This window comes from Cyrtonyx montezumae, unplaced genomic scaffold, assembly GCF_038088225.1.
Source record: "Cyrtonyx montezumae isolate F1298 unplaced genomic scaffold, pur_monq_1.0 scaffold_20, whole genome shotgun sequence".
Lineage (NCBI taxonomy): Eukaryota > Metazoa > Chordata > Aves > Galliformes > Odontophoridae > Cyrtonyx > Cyrtonyx montezumae.
In genome coordinates, this window is record NW_027071937.1 from 9,074,421 (window position 1) to 9,094,129 (window position 19,709).

Consider the following 19,709-nt stretch of genomic DNA (forward strand, 5'->3'; position numbering starts at 1 on the left):
TCATTTTGCTGTCTTGACATACGCAGGGTTTTTCTGTACTAAATTCCTAAGTGGACAAAAATATTTGAAGGTCAACTCGTGAAATACTCCACTGATTGTCATCCTGAGTCTGGGATGGAAAAAGCCTCAGGAAAGGGTAAATATATGTGTTGTGCTCAAGAGAGAAGGCTGCTCTTCACTCTCCTACTGGCTGTGCAGCCTGCTCCAGCAGTGGCACAGGGTAACTAGCTGTGTTATGGCCCAGACTTCTGGGTCTCTGTTGTCTCACTTCTTGTCTGACTTCAGAAAGCCTCAGGGGCAGTGATTCAGGGTTAACAGCACAATCCAGCTTTAACCTGTTGACTTGGACTTTATAGATTAAACTGTGGTAAAACAAAGAATTTCTGGTAACGTCACCTTTAAGCTAAGAAGGGTGAATGGAACCACAAGACTTGGAGAAGAAATGAAAAAAGATGGGACAGAAAAGGAGAAAGGGAAATTCTTTAGTTCAGATACCTTAAAACACAGCCTTTGAAAGAAATAAAAACCTACTGGAAAATGACAGCATTTCTTGATGTCTTCACTTGCTGCGCCTTAATAAGATTTTTAGGGCATGTTGAACAAGGAAATCAAACAGAAATAGTGTGATAGAGAGGCAGTGTGTCTCCCCTGCTTAGTAGCTAGGAGGACTAACCTTTAGTTTAATGGAAGATGGCAAAAAGGCTCAGTGCAAATGAGCTTTAAACTTCTGAAGGCTTGTTTGGTGATGATGGGAGCCCATGTGCTGTCTGCTTGGATTCCCTCTTGTTGTCCGTACATCCTCTTCTACCCTTGGTGGCCCTGTGATCCTGTAGTCTGTCTACTTGGGTTTCTGTGGCTCCTGTGTGTGCTCTCTGTGCCAGCCCCACAACCACAGGCTTCTGACCCTCAGCATGGGGCAGCCCCAAGAGCAGCTGCATGGCCATGGTGGCACTGGACACTTCCTTCTCCATTTGCAAATCTGAGAAAGAAATGTGAGTTTTATTGAGAACATGAGAGCTCATGTTGGAAGAGAAGTCAAAGCAGTATCAATTCAGGAATTCCCTTCTTAGAGCATGCTTGGTAGCACCTCTTTCTGTAGCACTTTTTCATTGTCAGAGGTGGGTGGTAATGACAGAAGTTGCTTTTGAGAAATTTCCACCTGTTACTGTGTGTGATAATGTTTCCATAAGAGGTTGCTGCTTTTGCATCCATTCCTGACAGGTATGTGCAAAGATGCTGGCTCTGCTCTTCTCTGTGGCTTAGAAGTGGCATTGAGAGTCAGTGTGGGAATCAGAGTGCTTTGTTTAAGCTGAGCACAAATGCTGCTGTTTCTTTCTGTCGGCCTGCAGAGCCTACTGTCTTGCTCCAGACCCCTGTTCACTGGATATATATATATATATTTAAAGCACTAATAAACACATCTAATAATAGCCTTGGGGAAACATGCTTGAAACTGTGCAGGCAGCAGCAGCCGTTCGTGTGGCTGAAGAGGCTGAGGAGACTTCAGCAGCTGCTGGTGCTTTGGGGTTTCTGCAAAGGTCCATGGGGACAGTGTGATGGAGTGCCTCATCCAGAGGTGGGGAGGGGAATGCCAGCAGCCTGGCATCGCATCTCCTCAGCCCTCCAGAGATGTGTGAGTGTGCTGTGCTGTGCTGTGCTCTGGGAGTCGAGGGTTGCATGATGGTTCGGGTTTGTTGGTCGATGCAGAGTGGCAGCAGGAGCAGCACAGCCATCATTGCCACGTGTGGAGTGCAGAGCTGTGTGCATGGGTTGCAGCCTGGCCAACAAAGCAAGAGCAGCTGAAGCTCAGGGTGTCAGCCTGCAAAGGGGGGGGCTGTGGGGCTCAGCAGGCAGGGTTTGAGGCTCAGAAAGCAGCAGCAATGACCCAGGGCATTGCATGGATGTGGCAGTTGGACTAGATGATCTTAGTGGTCTTCTCCCATTTTAATGGGAGTCTGTGATTCTATGCCTGTGTGAGGTGGGATGCAGCTGCCCTGTGCCTGCCCTGCCCTGGTCAGGGGCTGGCAGCTCCTTGCAGCAGTGGTCCTTAGGGGAAGCCCACTGTCTTTTAGCCCCAGCTGTGGCAGCTCATGGTTCCTAGCTTGGAGTTCTGTGAGTGCTCCAGGCCATTAGGGTGTGTGGGCTGTGCTCTGGGGACAGCAGCTCCCCCCCAGGCTCTTCAGCAGCGCTTCCCTTCCCTGCCTGTACCCAGCTCCTGCAGCTCCAGAGGGGCACTGGGAGCTGTGATAGCAGTGTGAGCCAGCTGAGCACACAGCCAGGACCAGCAGGCACAGTGTGTGCCAGCAGCTGCCCAATGGGTGCCAGCAGAGGAGCCTGGAGAGAGGAGAGCCCATGCCACGGGAACAGAGCACAGACGTTCACAGTGCCCAACACTGCCAAGAGCCAGATGGCCTCAGCCAGGAGCTCCTGCCTGCCTGTCCCTCCTTTAGGACCTCCAGAAACCACTTGGATGAGGTCCTGCACAACCTTCTCCTTTCCAGCCGCAGCTGTGCTGTGATGCTCATCAGAAGGGGCTCCTGTTCCCCCTCAGCTCCCTGTTGCCATCTGATAAATTCAGTGTTCTGCTGCCTGAGATAGACAGAGCCGAGCCAGGCTTTTGCTTTCCAGTATTTTGGCTCTTACACCCAGGGAATGCCAGTGCTATGCAGTAATTGGTTTCGTTTCACTGATACAAAAATATATTTTTCCCTTCAGAAGTTTCACAGGGTTATGGTGTATAGCCCTGATCATCACTCTGTGTGTGGCTTTGTATACAAAGATGCTGATACGTTGGATGCTGCGTTTGTCTGTCCACCTGTTCCCACCTGGGCTGGTGGCAGTGTGCTGTTTTATCCACGTTTCTAACAAGCTTCAGTGCTAACATATCTCAGCCTCATAGTTCAGTGTTACATCTGTCAACTAATGCACTCAGCTAATAACTGTTCAAGCCAAGCAACTGCAAACATGTGCTGCTAGGTTAATTCAGCGGAAAAAATGCATTTTTCCCCCACTTGTTAGAGCAGAGCTAACAGTATTTCTCGGCACGTGAGGGAGCTCTGCCCCCAGCTCTCCCCTGGCTCCAGCTCCTGCCCACAGCTCTGGATCACGGCTCTGCTCTGCTCCACCCGCACAGCTCCTGCCCCACTGCAGCCCCCAGCAAAAAGAATCCACATCCCCACGTGGCAATTTTCCGTGTCCCACCTTCCTGAGCAACAAGATTCTTACATCCCAGTGCTCCTTGCCTTACTCACGGAAGACAGCAGAGCCTGGAATTTCACATAGACAGGTATAAAATGCAGTCACTGTGCTTTGAGGCTTAGGAAGAGCAAGGATGAGCTCCCGCAGGTGTGAGCTAGCGAGGCCCTGTCAGAGCACAGCTTCTCAGGGCTTTGTGCAACCCAGCACACACATACCCAGCCCGGAGCAGCCACGTGGCCATGCCCCAGCCCTGCAGCACTGCTGTGACAGGCACACTGCTGCAGTGATATGCACCGTGCCCTCGGGCTGTCCCACTGCTGCACAGACTGAAGTACTCATGGGTGCTGCTTCCCCACGTACTCTGTGTAATTCTTCTGAACTGATTTTTCCCAAACAGAGCCTTACACCTGTGGAGCTTGTGGAATCCAGTTCCAGTTTTATAACAATCTCCTGGAGCACATGCAGTCCCATGCAGGTAAGCTGGGTACCTGGACTCGCTTAAAGCGGAGAATGACATTCTGTGCTGATGCCTGATGCAGAGCTTCACAGAACCAGAATGTGAGCTTCCCATGCTCACAGTTTCCAAAGCCCCAGGAGTGTCACCTTCAGCAAAAAGATCCTGGAAGGTTGGAACAGCAGTTGCAGCAGTGTGAGGCTCAAGTACTACTCCCTTCCCTAGGAAGAGGGGAGCACTGCCAGCACATCCCACTGCTCTCCCCTTTACCCAGAGGTACACAGGGAATGCTCCTTTTATAAGCACTGCTCCTACAGCGTAGGAAACCTCCCACAAACAGGGCAGTTCTCGTTCAGGCAAAGCACAGTGCTCTCAGGGCAGCAGGGCCCTGGCCCACGCGATTCCCTTTCTTTGCTTATGTCTCCTGGAGTTCTGCAAAGTGCTGAGATGTGCTCTCAGAAGTGTTTGCCATTTCAGCAGTTGTGTTCATTTCCTTCTGTACAAGAGAAGATTCTGAGTACTAATTCTGCTGCTTTACTTCTAAGCCACCTTTTTTGTTTTCTGTCGCAGTACATAAGAGAAGATTTTAGCATTTCAAAGCCAAAGCCATATCAAAGACAGTATTGAGGATATTCAAAAACAGAGAGAAGAGGATATTTTTGATCTACACAGACTTTTTGTTTTCTTTGTCTTGATTGAAAATTGAAGTGAACTGCTGCAGGTTTACAAAGCAGTTCACCCCTGGCAGACCTGTGCCCTCCAACAGAGCTGCTCTGTTGCAGTGTGCATTCGGTGCTTCATTTGTGCTCACATGGCAGGTGAGCCCTGAAAGACAGCGGGGCAGGACAGCTTGCTCAAGGAAAAGCATGTATTCTATTCTGTACCAACAATCTTAGTCACAGCTCTTATTTTGCTCTGTTTTAGTTTTAGTCTTGATTTTAACAGCAGTGTTCCCAGAGTTCTCCCTGTGTGCAGTTCCTTGGGTTCTGTTCTCTTGGCAAATCTTAATGCAGGCTGTGTATGTCATTCAGCAGCTACTTTATTTATCATCTTTGTAATGCTATGAGTGGACTTTTAGGGTGGTTTGTTTAAGACAGCTGAGATGTTAGAGGCTGAAGAGGTTTTTGTGCAGTGCTGGGGTGCTGTGATGCAGAGGGCAGCAGTGCTGTGCTCAGGGCTGGTGCTGCTCTGTGGGGTTGGGGTCTGCTCGTGCCCTTTGTCAGTGCTGATTCCTGTTTGCCTCTGTGCCCTGGCTGTCCTCCTCCTTGTACCGGTCCCTACTGAGTTACTGTGCTTGGTGATACAAGGAGCTGCAAAGCAGGGACTGCTCAGGTGGGAGTGGAAAGCTGGGATGTGTCCAGAATGTTAAACTGATGCTGTGTGCAGCTTCTTCCTCCTCGTTTCCTTGCACGTTATCTGTGGCCTCTGGGCTTGTTCACCTGAGTTACAAAGGGCTCAGGTGTCTGTGATCTGAGTCCCATTCAGTGTCACCTACACCAGTGGGTAACCTCCTCTCCCCAGCTCAGGGTTACTGCTGTTAAGCTCCATTTTTTTCGACTTTCTCTGTCTCTTTGTAAGACGCTCTGTTCTGCCTGGTTGCTTCCCCCCAAACATTTCACACTTATTTAAGCACTTTCTCCAGGCTGTGCCCATACTGTGCCCTGGGAAGCAGCCATCCCTGCAGTGCTGTACCCCCATGCAGTGTATGCTCACACCTCTCCTCCTGAGGAAGCAGCAGCCTTCCCTCCAGCTCTGTGTGTCAGTTTGGTGCTGTGGGAGAGGTGAAACAAAGTGAAGAGGCATGAGAGCTACAGCCAGCTTTGGTGCACGTCTGGTTCTGGAAACTGAATTCAAGCAGAGCAGCAATGACAATGATGCAGGATGTGTTACTGGTCACAGTTTTGTTGCCTTGTGGTCTGTCAGACCTTGGGGATTGGCATGTCCATGAAGCAGCATCAGCATAACATCTCTGCAACCTGGGAAGGCAGAGACCTTTCTGGTCAGCAGAACTGATGGATCCTGTAGCCCATACTGGGAACAGTAGGACAGTAACCATTCGTATGTCTGTGTTCATGGAACACTTCATGATGGATTTGGAGATCCAGAGAGCCCATAGGTGTCAAATTCTCCCACTGCTGATGTGTTTGGGTCCTTCTTGGCTTCCTGGCTCTCTTCTGAGTGCAGCAGGTCCACTGAGCCCCTGTTGCAGGTGGTCAAAGGACAGGGAACGTGCTGCTGGCTGCGAGAAGCCAACGCAGGGATTTACTGGCTCCTGCAGAGGGCTGAGCCTGGAGGCTAAAAGGTAATAAGGAGAGATTATAACTCCATAAAGCGGCTACACAATGAGAAGAAGTAATTAGAATGTAAATTGGAGGCTGAAAGGCTGAAAAAAGAACAGTAGAACATCAGGAGAAGGAATTTGTTCTGTAATTACACTGTACAATATACAGCTTTGACTCCCTTTAGGGTACTTTGTTCAAGTCGAGTGCTGCTGTATAATGCCCCTCCTACTATCTAGAGCTAAAAGAATAAAAGGACAACGAGGCAGAATCTGGATTAAAGGATTGGAGGCATGAAGAAACATTAAAGACCCATGATCTGTGTAGTTCACTGACTGCCTGATAAGGAAGATGAGACCAAAATGTATAAATCTCATTAATGCCATGTTGAATGCTAGTGGATATTTACACAGTATAAAACCCTTATTACTGTAAAATAGATAAAGAATCGAGAAGAGTAAATTCAGAAGTCTTCTCACTGCCTCCACCCCAAGATAAGGAAGCCTTGGTGTTGGTAGAACGGAGCCATGAGCGAAGTTAGTAGCCAGCATTCTGCATTTTCCTTGGTCTACCCTTCAATGTCCGGAGTTGCGGCCACTTGTGACACGGGCTCAGAACCAAGCCATCAGAGTCAGCAAACGCTGTGGGAAGAGCAGTGTGTGGTACCTGATTGCTGGCATTCACCTCCTGCTCACTGTGTCTCTGCCACACACGTGGAGACCACCTGTGGCTGCAGTGCAGAGCACTTAGATGGTTCCCAGCCAGCAGCCACCACAGCACACGCTGAGTGCCTGTGCCTACAAAACTAGCCAATGGGAACATGCATTCCTTGGGGCAGTCCCACATTCTGCCCTGGTTGGACTCTGATTCTGCCGTACCCTGGATTGCTGTTAGGTCTGTTCAGGGCTCATGTCAGCAAGGTTTGTGAATGCCCAGCAGCTGTCATGAAGAGCTGCTTGGATTTGACAGGACTTGCTTGCAAAGTGGGCAGTGAAGTTTCACTGTGTGATTGCTGGTCTCAAGATTCTTGCCAGACTCCCTTCTCTGCTGGGCCATTGCCACACATAAGGAGAGCACCTTGGCTCTCTCCTGATGGTTCTGGTGGGCAGCCTGCTGCCCTGCCAGTGCCGAGTGAACCTGTGGCAGAGCAAAGCCCTCATCCTGTGCGTGCCATAATAAAGCATCCTTTAATCTGTATGCTGCTGTCTGGAGCACTGGGGCATGCTTCAGTTCACTGCATGGTGGTGTATGTAGATGACAGGTGTTGCCACCTGAGCTGGTCTTCTTGAGCCTGCTTTAAAGTCAGTGAAGTCATCGACTCCAGGTGAGTTCAGAGCCTGTTGGAGCTCCTGCAGGAGTGAATGGATCATACTATAAGTGTATGTGACACTACTGAGCCTAAAGGAAGCCCCAGAGGGGTCACCCTGAAGAGAGCCATGTCTAACAGAGATGTGCAAAGTTAGAATCTGAGATGCATCCAGCTGTGATAAGTGAAGGATCTATTTTGTCTTCTTTTAATTCCATCTTTCTGTTCAGCTTGGTCATCAGTCTGTCCATCTTCCTTTTTCCTTCTCCACCTCCCGTTTTCCTTTTCCACCTCTTTTCATTATGAGCTTTAACGTAGTGTCAGAGTCTTTCAGTGCACAGTTTTATAGTGAAGCATACTACCAACTGGAAAAGTCCTTGGGAAGGGCAGTTCCTGGAGCACAGGAGAGGTCATGGATATGATATGGAACTTAGTGATCTTGTCTGCATTTCCTGGAAAGATCCCTTCAAACTGGCAGCCAAAATGTTTATCCAGCCAAATAAGAAAATGGGAGTGTGAACGCACTCCCCTGGGGGGGTCCTCTGCAGCCATTGGGAGGAACAGTCACACTCCACAAACTTTTTGTTCCTTTACATTTCCAGTCTCAGGCAGCAGTGAGCAGCCCAGGAGAGTTTGGCACCACTCTACAGTGTGAAAACAAACATCTGTTAGGATTGTAGTAAGATCCTTAGGTACAAAGAAATTGAACATAGCTTAAGAAACAGAGAGAAAAGGGAAGCTGCTTGCACTGCAGATAGACAATAAGACGGAAGGGTAAATGTCTGCTAATCCTGGTTTCATTTTGAAAGCAAGCAGATTGCACAGGTCAGGCTGCACAAGGAACTTCTGGTGTGCAGCTCTGGCTGTTCAAGAGACATTTCTCAAGTTGTGCTGATGGCATCAGTGTCACCGATGCACAGAAAAAACTGTTGTCATTGCAGCTACAGTTGGGAGGTGATGCAGTTCAAGTCCAAACTTTTCAAGGTTACTGAGTACTGTGCTGTCTGTGAAAAATGCTTCAAAAAGCTGTCTACAGACAGCATAGTAGATTGGTGTCACCGTAGTGAGGGACCCGTAAGTAAATGCTTAGCAGATAGATATTGTTTCCCCTGCGCTTTAAGCATTAGTACCTTCTGCTTCTAATACCTCACTGTCTCTCACCCCACAGCTGACAACGAGAACAGTATTGCCTCTAGCCAGCCCAGATCACCTCTACCTGTTGTTGAAGAAAAGTGGAAACCACAGCTCCAAAGAAATAACGCTAACAACAGTACGTAGCAGTGTTTGCTCTTCCATCCCAGGCTTACCTGTTGGCTTTAAGGAGTGGCTGTCAGGTGTGCAACAGTGACTTGGACATTGCACAAGGCTTTTATCTTCCCTGCCCACGCTTGATTTCATCTGTAGTTCATATACCACCATGCAGAGCAAAGCACCATTCCCATTAGAGGAGTACTACTATGCAGAAACTATTGGGGATTCTGGAGAGGCTGTTTGCAGGGGAGGTGCATTTGAGAATGTTTGGGAAAAAAATAATAAATCTGATCCTATGTCAGATGTCCCATCCTGATGTTAAAAGATGGCTCCATTTCATCTGGTGTGCCATAGGCATAGCCTGCTGCTTCCCTGCGAGGGCTGGCAGCCAGGGTCCAGCTGGTCCTGCAAGCTTGCACTTCAGTCTGGGGAGTGGTAAAAGACAGCTCTGTGGGAAAGCATCCTCAGAGCACTTGAGGTGAGCAGCCTGGGGGAAAGGTGATAGGAAAACATAGAGCATCTGTGTTATGTTGTGGCAGAAATGACACTAATGTTGCCCAAAATGAGCCACAGAAGATGGAGTTGCTGGAGATGAGAGAAAAAAGCTGCAACTTGGGCTTCAGCACTTAATGAGTTAGTGGAGCGTGCCTGAGTCCTAAAACAAGTGCCTCAAAGAAGGTTTAAATCACAAAAATGGGAAGAAATCCATATTTCCAGCTGGACTAAGCCAAATAAGCAGAGCTGTTACCCATAGAAATGGGTAGCAAATCGCATGCAGGATTGTAACATCTAAATGAATGTCACAGAGATGACATTTGGGTTGTGAACATCCTCTGTGGAAGGCGTGCAGATTAGCTCTTAGCTGCTCTGAGCAACCTGCTGCTGTTCTCTGCAAATCCAGAAGCCCTTTGGGGAAGAAGTCCAGGATTGGAAATGTCTCTGCTACCATCTGGGCATGTTCCATTTCCTTGGGCCAGCCTCAGCGTTGTTTATTGACTTCCCCCTCGGTTGCTGAGGAGCAGTTCTCATCCGGTGCTTTCTCTCCCTCCTTGTATTTCACTGCAGCGTCTGCGAGCGGTTCCATAGGGAACAGTGCGATCCCGGAGAAGGAGCGGCAGAACATTGCGGAGAGGCTCCTTAGGGTGATGTGCACTGACCTTGGGGCCCTGAGCGTGGTGAGCGGGAAGGAGTTCATCAAGCTAGCACAGACCCTGGTGGATAGCGGAGCTCGCTATGGTGCCTTCTCAGTCACCGAAATCCTCGGCAATTTCAACACACTGGCTCTGAAGCATTTGCCTCGGATGTACAACCAAGTGAAGGTGAAAGTCACCTGCGCCCTGGGCAGCAACGCCTGCCTGGGCATCGGGGTCACCTGTCACTCTCAGAGCATCGGCCCCGATTCTTGCTACATCCTAACAGCTTATCAGGTGGAAGGCAACCACATCAAAAGTTACGTCCTGGGAATTAAGGGTGTAGATATTCGAGATAATGGTGATTTTATCCACCACTGGGTACAAAACGTGCTCTCAGAGTTTGTGATGTCAGAGATCAGGACGGTGTATGTCACAGACTGCAAAGTCAATTCCTCTGCGTTCTCCAAGGCAGGCATGTGCTTGCGTTGTTCGGCCTGTGCCTTGAACTCAGTAGTGCAGAGCGTGCTGAATAAGCGAACTCTACAGGCTCGTAACATGCACGAAGTGATCGAGCTCCTGAATGTCTGTGAAGATCTGGCAGGATCCACAGGCCTCTCAAAGGAGACCTTTGGCTCCCTGGAGGAGACTTCTCCCCCGCCCTGCTGGAACTCAGTCACCGACTCCCTCCTACTTGTCCACGAGCGCTACGAGCAGATCTGTGAGTTCTACAGCAGGGCCAAGAAGATGAACCTCATCCAAAACCTGAACAAGCACCTGCTCAGCAACCTGGCGGCTATTTTGGCGCCGGTGAAGCAGGCTGTGATTGAGTTGAGCAACGAGAGCCGGCCCACCTTGCAGCTGGTACTGCCCACCTACGTCAAACTGGAGAAACTGTTCACTTCCAAAGCTAACGATGCTGGCGTGGTCAGCAAACTCTGCCACCTCTTCTTGGAGGCGCTGAAGGAGAACTTCAAGGTTCATTCAGCACACAAGGTAGCCATGATCTTAGACCCCCAGCAGAAGCTGCGGCCTGTCCCGCCGTACCAGCATGAAGAGATCATCGGCAAGGTCTGTGAGTTGATTAACGAGGTGAAAGAGTCCTGGGCAGAAGAAACAGAGTTTGAACCTTCAGCCAAGAAGCCCCGGGCAGCAGGGGAAGCCGCAGCAGCTCAGGAAGAAGATTGGTTCGGGAAAAATGAAGTCTACGATTATTTGCAAGAACCTCTCTTCCAGGCCACTCCTGACCTCTTTCAGTACTGGTCGTGTGTTACCCAAAAGCATACAAAACTAGCCAAGCTAGCCTTTTGGCTCCTAGCAGTGCCTGCTGTTGGTGCCAGAAGCGAATGTGTAAATATGTGTGAGCAGGCGCTCTTAATCAAAAGGAGACGGCTACTCAGTCCAGAAGACATGAACAAACTCATGTTTTTGAAGTCCAACATGCTTTAAGACTGTCTTTTAATTAAAAGAAAACTTTAAAACACTGTTCCAAACAAAGAAAAAGAATTTAAGTTCTAAACACTGTGGACCTCATTATGAATGCCCCTGGAAACCAAGTGCTTTTTTATATATATATAAAAATATAAATATATATAAAATTAAGTTTGAGAGGAAAGCAGAGCACGTGAGAGAGACAGCCCTCTGCCAGGAACGTGCTCCTTTCCATAGATAGTGTGTGGACTTGACAGACTTTCTAATGTTTTCAAGTGGGCAGACCAATGGGAGGCTGATGTTCTAAAGTCTTCAGGCAGCTGAGATCTAAAGTGACTTGAAGTTTCTTTTGTTTCTCCTCCACCCTACCTTTCCTCTTGTCCCCTGGGCCATCTTGCCATGGATAATCAGACTACATTGAACAAAGCAGTTCTGCACTGGACTTTGCTCCTTTGAATAACTGTACACCTTGAGGGCATTTGTCTACAGCTTTCTTGACATATGGTGCACGTTTTCAGGGCAGCTGTGTTTTATGAACACCAATATCTTTAGAAATCAGGAAGGGAGACTCAATTTTTTAATACTATTATTTCACTTCTACATATAGGGTTTTTTCCAAAAAAAACAAAAAACCAACACAAAAGTTACTCTTCTGTCTCCCAGTTTTGAGTTTAACATGTTAACTAGCGCTTATAAGTTTGATTTAAAACCAAGAGAAGAGATTCAAGGCAAAAAATGTCTGTAATTGTTACGTTTCTTGGATTTTCTTTTACTTACCGGACACCTTCTTTTCTGAATTCCCAGTGTAAATTAGCTCCTCTGTGAATTCTGTGCATCAGGGGTTCTCAGGCTTGTTGGTAGAGTAGCCCATCTGTGATTAAATAGCGTCCCTATGGGACCACAGCAGTTGCTTGGATGGAAGAGCTGGAGACCAGGACAAGCGAGCGGTGCCCACGCAGTGTCTGTGGGCCAGCACAGCAAGCTTGCCAGGGTCTGCCATTGAGAACCCTTGTACCTAAAATATTTGCAAACCTTCCCAGTCCTCACACCCAGAATAGCCTTCACAAGGGCAAGGACAAACCAAGGTGTATGATTTTTCAGGGGAACAAAGATCATCAGTTTTGTCGAAGTAGGGTTTGAAGGAAGCTTAGAGAAGCGCATGGGCTCCAAGATCCTTCTGAATGTAAGTGCTCCTGATTGAGTGCAAACAGTATCTTTCCCTCTCATTTGGAATGGTTTCCTCTAGTAGCACGAATGTCTTTTTAATACCTACAGTGCATTACACTACTTGTTATGTTGTTTAATCATTCTGGCTAGGAAGGCTATGGGCCCTTAAATGTTCACATTCACTGGCTCACCCCGAATGCAATTAGAGATCATCATAACACAACAACACCTCCACTGCTGTGTTCACTGAGGCCAGTGCTCTGCTGTGTGTGCTGCTGGGTGGGATCTCTGCAGGCCGTCACATTTGGTGCCTCTTGGACAATTCCCAACTTTTGGTGCCAAATTGTAGATTCTTCATTGCTGGGACTTGCATCCCTAGAGGCCATTGGAAGCAAATCCTGATTTTTAAAGCAGTCCCTCCCACTTCCAGCAGGAGCTTATGTCAGAGGTGTGGGAGCACAGCTGGGGCTCCCAGTGGGAGGCTGGAGCCCTCGGACAGCACAGGGCTGTGGTGGCTGTGTGGTAGGACCCATAAAAGGTGGTGGGGGCCCTCTGAAGTGTATGCTTGAGACCCAGATCAAGGATGGTGTTTGTACCTGAGTGTCTTGTCCCAGAACGACTTGCTCTTTTCATTTTGCATCATGCTGTACTTACTGTAGCTGGAATACAGACCTCAGGCTGTTGTTAATAGCCTCAGGGCTTCGTCTTCTAAATTTGTCTTCTAAATTGAGTTTTGCATATGGGTGACTTCAAGGACAGAGTCCACAACCCCATCAGTAACTGCAGGGGAGCAGTACATGAAGGTGAGAGGCTGAGGCTGAGGCACAGGGAGGTTCAGTCTCTGGCAGTGGCAGTGCAGGTTACAGGCCAGCTTTGCTCCTTGCTGGTTTTATTTATTTCCTCCCATACAGCTCCTGCTCCAGCTGAGCCCCAGCAGCACATGGCAGGAAAAACCCGCAGCAAACAAAACCCAAGCCTCAGAATGAAACAAAAATTATCAGCAGGTAGAGGTGGGAGGTGTGCTGATTATCTAGTGTTTGTGCTGCAGGGCCTGCGGAAAAGCACGAGGGATCCTGCTGGAAGAAAACAGGGCTGAGGGACATGTCAAAAGGAGGATGGGCTGCTGAGCCTGCAGAGCTCAGCAGAGGGGAGAGCTGGTGTAGGATTCGTGGCTTTTCCTCTGATGGCATGCTTCACCTTTACACCTGGTTTGCCTTAGGCTCTGGGGGCCCCTCACAGGCTCTGTGACACCCAGGGCAGTGTGTGACACCTCCATGTTCCTTTGAGAGAGTTCCAGAGCACTTCATTCCTGAGGGCAAGGACACCCAGAGCTCCCGTTCCCCTTCTCTTCTCGAGAACTGGATACGATGGTCTCCAGAGGTCCTTTCCAACTGCTGCAGTTCTGTGATTCTCACACTCCGGCTGAGGCAGAGATCTGAAGCTTTCTTGCTGCAGTGACCAAATGCAGGGACTGCCCAGCTCTCGTTCCCACTGGCTTCTCCAGGGCAGCTTTGATTGTCATTGCACTAACGCTAAGATGGATCTGAGCAAGCATGCAGCAATGTCTGGCAGATGAGATCCTCCCAAAGACTTAAAAACTCAACTAGCAGCTGAAGAAGCAAAGCAAAACCTAGGACCCTTTAACTGTGCATTCTTGAGGGTCTAGATAAGAAGACAAGCTGGCCAGAACCCTCTTCCAGTGCATCAGCCACAGCTTTTCATGAGTCTTAAGTGATGTCACCGTGTGCTCTGATCAGAGGGGCTGTTGGTGCTGTGCCTGCTCTTGGCTTTTGTCTGATGTACGTCACTGAAAGGAGAGAAGCACATCTGATGCACACTTACGTACCCTGAAGGCCAAATGCTTCTCTTTCTTCTTCCCTCCTTTAGGACTCGGATTTGTATTCTAGGGAGTTTAGATAGCTTCACCAAGGCCTGAATTTTGGAAACTCATTTACCAGGTTGCTGGGGTCAGCTCACTGGGAGCTGTGCTTGGAGCAGCGCTTGCTCTGTTCATAGTGCTGCCTGTCCTGCAGTGGGAGGCAGGAGGGGAGAGATCTCCTGGGCTTGGGCAGAAGACATTAAGTAGGTACTATGAAGTTCTGCTTCCTTTGAGCTGGGAAATGTCCTCAGAGTTGACACATCAACCTATGGTAGGTAATGCTGGGAGTTTGACTTCTGCTAGTTCTGTTTCCTTCACGTGCACTCGAGAAAAGTGTTTGGAGAAAAAAGTGAGGTGTGCATCCTCCAGGCATTTGCTCCTTTCTACAGCTTGCTCTGTGCCTGCAGACTTCACTTTCCAACTTAGGGCTTTGTCTGGGGGTGGCTGTGATCTGCAGGGGGAACAGGCACCAACAGAAGAGGAACTGGGAGGAGCGAAGGGTTCCCAGTGCTGTCTGAAGTTCTCTGCAGAACTGAAGAGCTTGGAAGAGCATTGTGTGAGGATGGCAGTCAGAGGTGATGTTGCTCTCCATGTCCACCTCTTCTCGTGTCTCCAGCAGTAGGAAGCAGTTGTTCTGGCTTGCAGGATGGCCTGTATTGCTCCTGGGTCCCTTCAGGTGGAAGGAAAAGTTTCTCTTACCAAGGTTTTGTCTGCTGTGAGAAAACAGATGTGGTTGAATTCAAACTGGTGCAGTCTGCAAGAGATGTTGTGACAGCCAGCTGCAGGCTGAGGTTTTGCTCAGTGTGGAGGTCTGTGAGGTGCTGGCTGAACCAGCCTAACTGGGATACGTTGGTTTAAGCATCGCTGTGACCCAGCAGCACAGTTTGGCAGTGCGTGGTGGTGCCCTCTCCTGCAGTCAGAATGCACCCCAAGGTGGCTCAGGGATCTGTGGCCTTGCAGCAAAGTTGGGGGCAGTTACTCGTAAGAGATGAGAATCACTGAAATCTGAGGGGAAACACTTCTGGAGACTTCTGAGCTCTGCGTTGTGGTTCCTGTGTTGTTACAAGGTGCAGTGAGACATCTCCAGTCGGTTGGTGTTTCTCCAGCTGCTTGCAGAAACACAGGAGGAGGAGTGGAGAAGAAATTCCAGCGTGCTGTTGCGGGTGGATCCACTCAGCTCCATGGAGGGTGCTGCATGGAAGCAGGATCCAAGACACTCCTAGAGAGTGCTATACTGCATCACTGACAAGCCAGGAAGTGGTCCAAGAGCAGCCACAAAGCTGCCTGGCAGCTGGGAGCACTGCCTTGTGCCGGGGAGGGCTCATGTCTCTAATGATGTCTCTGCCTACGGGAAAGGAGAGGCTCCATGAGCTGTCAGGGAGGACAGGTCGTTCCTTGCAGAGTCATTAGGAGTAATGAGGTGAGAGTGAACAACTGCAAAAGACACTAAAGGTGGATTCTGGGAATCTTTTCCTTTTTTTATTTTTATTTTTTGTGGAGGAAATATCTGTTATCTGGGAGGAAAATGGCACAGGGGTACTGGTGGATGAAAGCTGGATGTGAGCCAGCACTGTGCCCTCGCAGCCCAGAGAGCCAACCGTACCCTGGGTGCACCCAAAGCAGCGCGCCAGCAGGGCAGGGAGGAGATCTGCTCCTCTGCTCAGTGCAGGAGAGGCACGGAGCTGTTGGAAGAGGGCACAGAAATGATCCCAGGGATGAAACACCTCCTATGAGGACAGGCTGAGAGCTGGGCTGTGCAGCACGGAGAAGGGAAGGCTGCAGGGAGAGCTGAGAGTGGCCTGTCAGTACCTAACAGGGTGTAAGAAGGAGGGACAGACTCTTCAGCAGGAGTTGCTGTAATAGGACAAGGGGAAATGCTTCCAACTAAAAGAGGGGAGATTTAGATTGGATATAAGGAAGAAATTCTTGATAATAAGTTGTTCAGGCACCGGCACAGGTTGCCTAGAGAGGTGGTGGTGCCCCGTCACTGCAGACAGACAAGGTCAGGGGATGGGGCTCTGAGCACTGCTGGATCTGTTGGTGTCCCTGTGCACTGCAGGGAGTGGGACCACATGGCCTGTATGAGTCCCTTCCAACTCAGAAGTTTCTGTGGTTCTTTGAGTCTTTGGACCCAACCAGAACAGTGCTTGGATGGAAGTGTCCCAAAACAGAGCCCTCCCCTTACCGTGCTGCATGGGTACAATCAGGGCTGGGGGAGCATCAGTTGTTCTGCTGTGCATTTCTGTACTACACTGTGATCTCGAGTCCATGGGATCCATTGGGAATGCCCAGAACACCGACTGGGGCATGGGATGCTGTCAGATCCCTCTGGAGAAGTGTACCCACAGCATTAAGGTCCTGCATGTGGTGTGTAGGACTCCGTGTACAGATGTCACCTTCCTGGGCCTTGGGAGGTGCCACTGGGCAAGGCTCACAGGGAGCTGAAGCCACACACAGCCCCAGCTGCAGGCCTCGCTGTGGGGTAGTTAGCTTACGCTAGGCCAGAAATGCTAAACCAATGAGAGTGTATTGCCCTGGAATTTAATCTTCTGTCTGGAACGTGTGGGGGATGTCTGTTGGGCTGTTGGTTGGGTGGTTTTGCTGCCCCTGGTAGAGCCCTCTGTTCTACAGCTTGATTTGCTCTCATTAGACAGCAGTGTCCAGAAGCCCCCATAGAATTCAGTCATCTGTACGCAGCTGATTGAGTGTTTGAGGATAGCTTGGAGGTGAGGCACGTTGCCATCCTGCCCAGCAGTGACCATGGCTGAAGGGCTCCCTTCCATCCCATCATTTTAGCATCACCAACAGCGTAAGCGTGTGCCGATGCCGCGAGCACCACAGCCTTAAAGGACTGAGCATTTCACAGTGCAGATGAGTGCAGCCGTGTCCAACCCTTGCTTTTTACAACCAAAGTTCCTTAATAAGACCCTTCCAGCCTCATCAGCCCCGAATGCTCGTGCTCCGTGTTCTGGGGCTGTCGTGGCACTCTGGGTGTGCGGGTGGGGGTTCTGCCAGGCTGGGCTGGGAGGAGGGCTTTCCTTTCTTCCCACACGTCCCAGCAGGAGAGCTGCTTTCCATGGTCCCTTTACTCTCACAGGGACCTTTTTTTCTTATTTTTTTTTCTGATTTTTCTTTTTTAATTAAATTATTTAAAAGGAAAACTGATAGGGATGAACCAGGCTGTGAGCCCGGAGGGTTCTGCTCCGCGCCGTAGCCGGAGTGTCACGCTGACAGCGCGCTGGTCGGGAAGCCTGGTGGGCAGAGCAGCCGTCCTGCCACGCACATTCGGTTCTGGAAACTGCTGGGAGCTGTCGTGTCACCAGGAAAACAATTGGTGTTCTCCTTCCCCTCCTCTCCCCCTCCCCTCGGTAACTCGTGTGCATTTCCTTTCTGTAGATGCAGATGTTCTAGGCAATACCACAGATGCACCTGCGCGTGTCTCTACCTGCGAGTGCAAGGATCTCATGTCATCATAAAAAAATACAAAAAAAAAAAATACAAAAAAATATACAAAAAAAAATATCTTTTTTAGGCCAGAGTTTTCTACAGGTATTAATGAATATTTTTCTTAATCCTTATAAGTTTTATGTGTTTAATATTTCTTAATACCGGTAGCATTAATTTATACTTTTGTAGCAACACAATATTTTTATAAACCGCCACCGCTGGCTTTGTCTTCATAACGGGGAAACGTGCGGGCAGCCGCCCCGCGCCGAACCATGTACTGTATTTAAAAGGTTATCTAATGTCACACTTGCTGTGTTAATAAACAAAACAAAACCTGTTTGAAGTCTCATGTATTGTTGGTGTGGATCGAATGACTCAATAGAGAGCAATATTGCACGGGGTTGAGTTGCTGATTTTCATTGTGATATACGAACACTTGAGGCCAACTCAAGTTCTTCAGATTTTTTTTTTCTTTTTAGGATTTCGTTTCATTTCGTTTTGGTTTTGGTTGATTTTTGTGTTTGTTTTTTTTTTTTTTGCTTTTGTTTTCGATTTTGTTTTTGTTTTTTGTTTTGTTTTTGTTTTTTTCTTTACAGCTGAATAAATCAGTGCTGTTTGAAACTTGGACTGACGTCAAATGAAAAGGATTATTAAAGAAAAAAAAAATCAAGGTGTTTAAATGTTGCTGTTTTTACAAGTCTGATGCTGTCTGAATGGAAATATTCCCCAAGAGAGGAATAGTTCCACTTCGCTCCCGAAGGAGCCGAGCGCTCCGGGCAGAGCTCGGTTATTTGGAGACCTCTTAGAGACGTGTTTCTGCAACATTCTTTTCAGAGTTGATGCCAAGGCAGAAGACAAACTGTAACTGTAAGAAAGCATCCGTTGCTTGAGGATTTTCATGTCAGTGTTGTATTTATGGTTTTACAATAAAACAACCTTTAGGAAAAAAAATTGTCTGGGATTTTCTGTTTTTTTCAAGCATGTGTAGGACCTCACTCCATGCTGAGTGCCTCTGTGTGAGGAGGGGAAGGAAAACCTGCACTGAAGAGACCTACATCTCAGGAGCAGTCCCTTAGGTGCTCTTCCCACTCCTTCCTGCGTCGCAGGGCGCGTTGCACGCATGGCTGACGTACTGAATGGCGCAGGAATCTTCGCGTAGAGGCGATGTCAGTCTTGACCTGGTGCAGTTTGTCTCACAGAGATGAGAAAAATGGGAATCGGGCAGTTCTGGATAGAGCCCCAAGACCCAGGTCTGGGCAAACCACAGATAGTGCAGGGATCTGTCCCATATGGGGATAGTGCATGGGACTGAGGTCAAAGGAGAAACAGCCCAACTCTGCTGCTGGCAAGTGCAAGGCACGTTGCTGTCACCCTTCAGGGAGCCTTTTCTTTGTAAGGATACCAGCTGGGATTTACCAATCTTGTAAAATAAAATAAAATCAAACGACTGCTTGATAGGAAGTTAGTAATTAATTTGTTAATTCAGAAAAAAAAAAGACAAAAAAAAAACACAAAAAACACACAAGGATGCAGTATGGCAGTAGGCCTAACTGAGTAGAACTGTTCTGGATAGCATTTGAGTGTGAAAATAATAACAGCAATCGGAATAGAGACTCATAGAGCCATGGAGTCATTTGAGTTGGAAGGGACCCTTCAAGGCCACCCGATCCAACTCCCTGCAGTGGACACACACCCACAGTGTGCTCAGAGCCCCATCCAGCCTGACTCTGAATGTAACAGTAAGAATGGCTGTAGCTTTGCAGTGGATTTGGTGTAAATGAACAATTTCAGGAAATAATAAGCTCTCACATCTTGCAAGTTTGCATTTGTTTGGAGATTGGCATACCAGAGCTCTGGAACATGCTGCCCAGAGAGGTGGTGGAGCCTCATTCTATGGAGATTTTCAAGGCCCACCTGGGCACCTACCCGTGTGACCTCCTGTGGGTACCTGCTTTGACAGAGGGTGGACCTGATGGTCTCTGTAGGTGCCTTCCAACCCCTGCGGTTCTGTGATTCTGTGATTTGTAAAGAGGAGAATGTAAAGCCAGAAGGTGAAGCAGGCAGGAGAGCAGTACTCCTTGGCTTGGTGGTGTCCCTTTGGAAAGGATAAATAAAATTGGAGATGGAAACATAAGAGGCTTTAACTGATCCTGCCTAATTTCCTAAT

The 19,709-nt window shown here is 48.7% G+C and overlaps 1 protein-coding gene across 8 annotated transcripts in view; it reads left to right on the forward strand.

The window, feature by feature from the left end:
• The window catches only part of ZNF618 (zinc finger protein 618), a 153,894-nt gene extending 141,270 nt beyond the window's left edge, over positions 1-12,624 (forward strand). For 7 of the 8 annotated variants that reach the window (XM_065737695.1, XM_065737689.1, XM_065737694.1 and 4 more), the window contains 3 exons: positions 3,596-3,673; positions 8,406-8,507; positions 9,554-12,624. In XM_065737695.1, the coding sequence (XP_065593767.1) occupies positions 3,596-3,673; positions 8,406-8,507; positions 9,554-11,067 (1,694 nt within the window). In that variant the 3' untranslated portion in view covers positions 11,068-12,624. The remainder of the gene's footprint in view (positions 1-3,595; positions 3,674-8,405; positions 8,508-9,553) is intronic. The other variant, XM_065737692.1, reaches the window with a different exon arrangement.
• Positions 12,625-19,709: the final 7,085 nt, after the last annotated feature.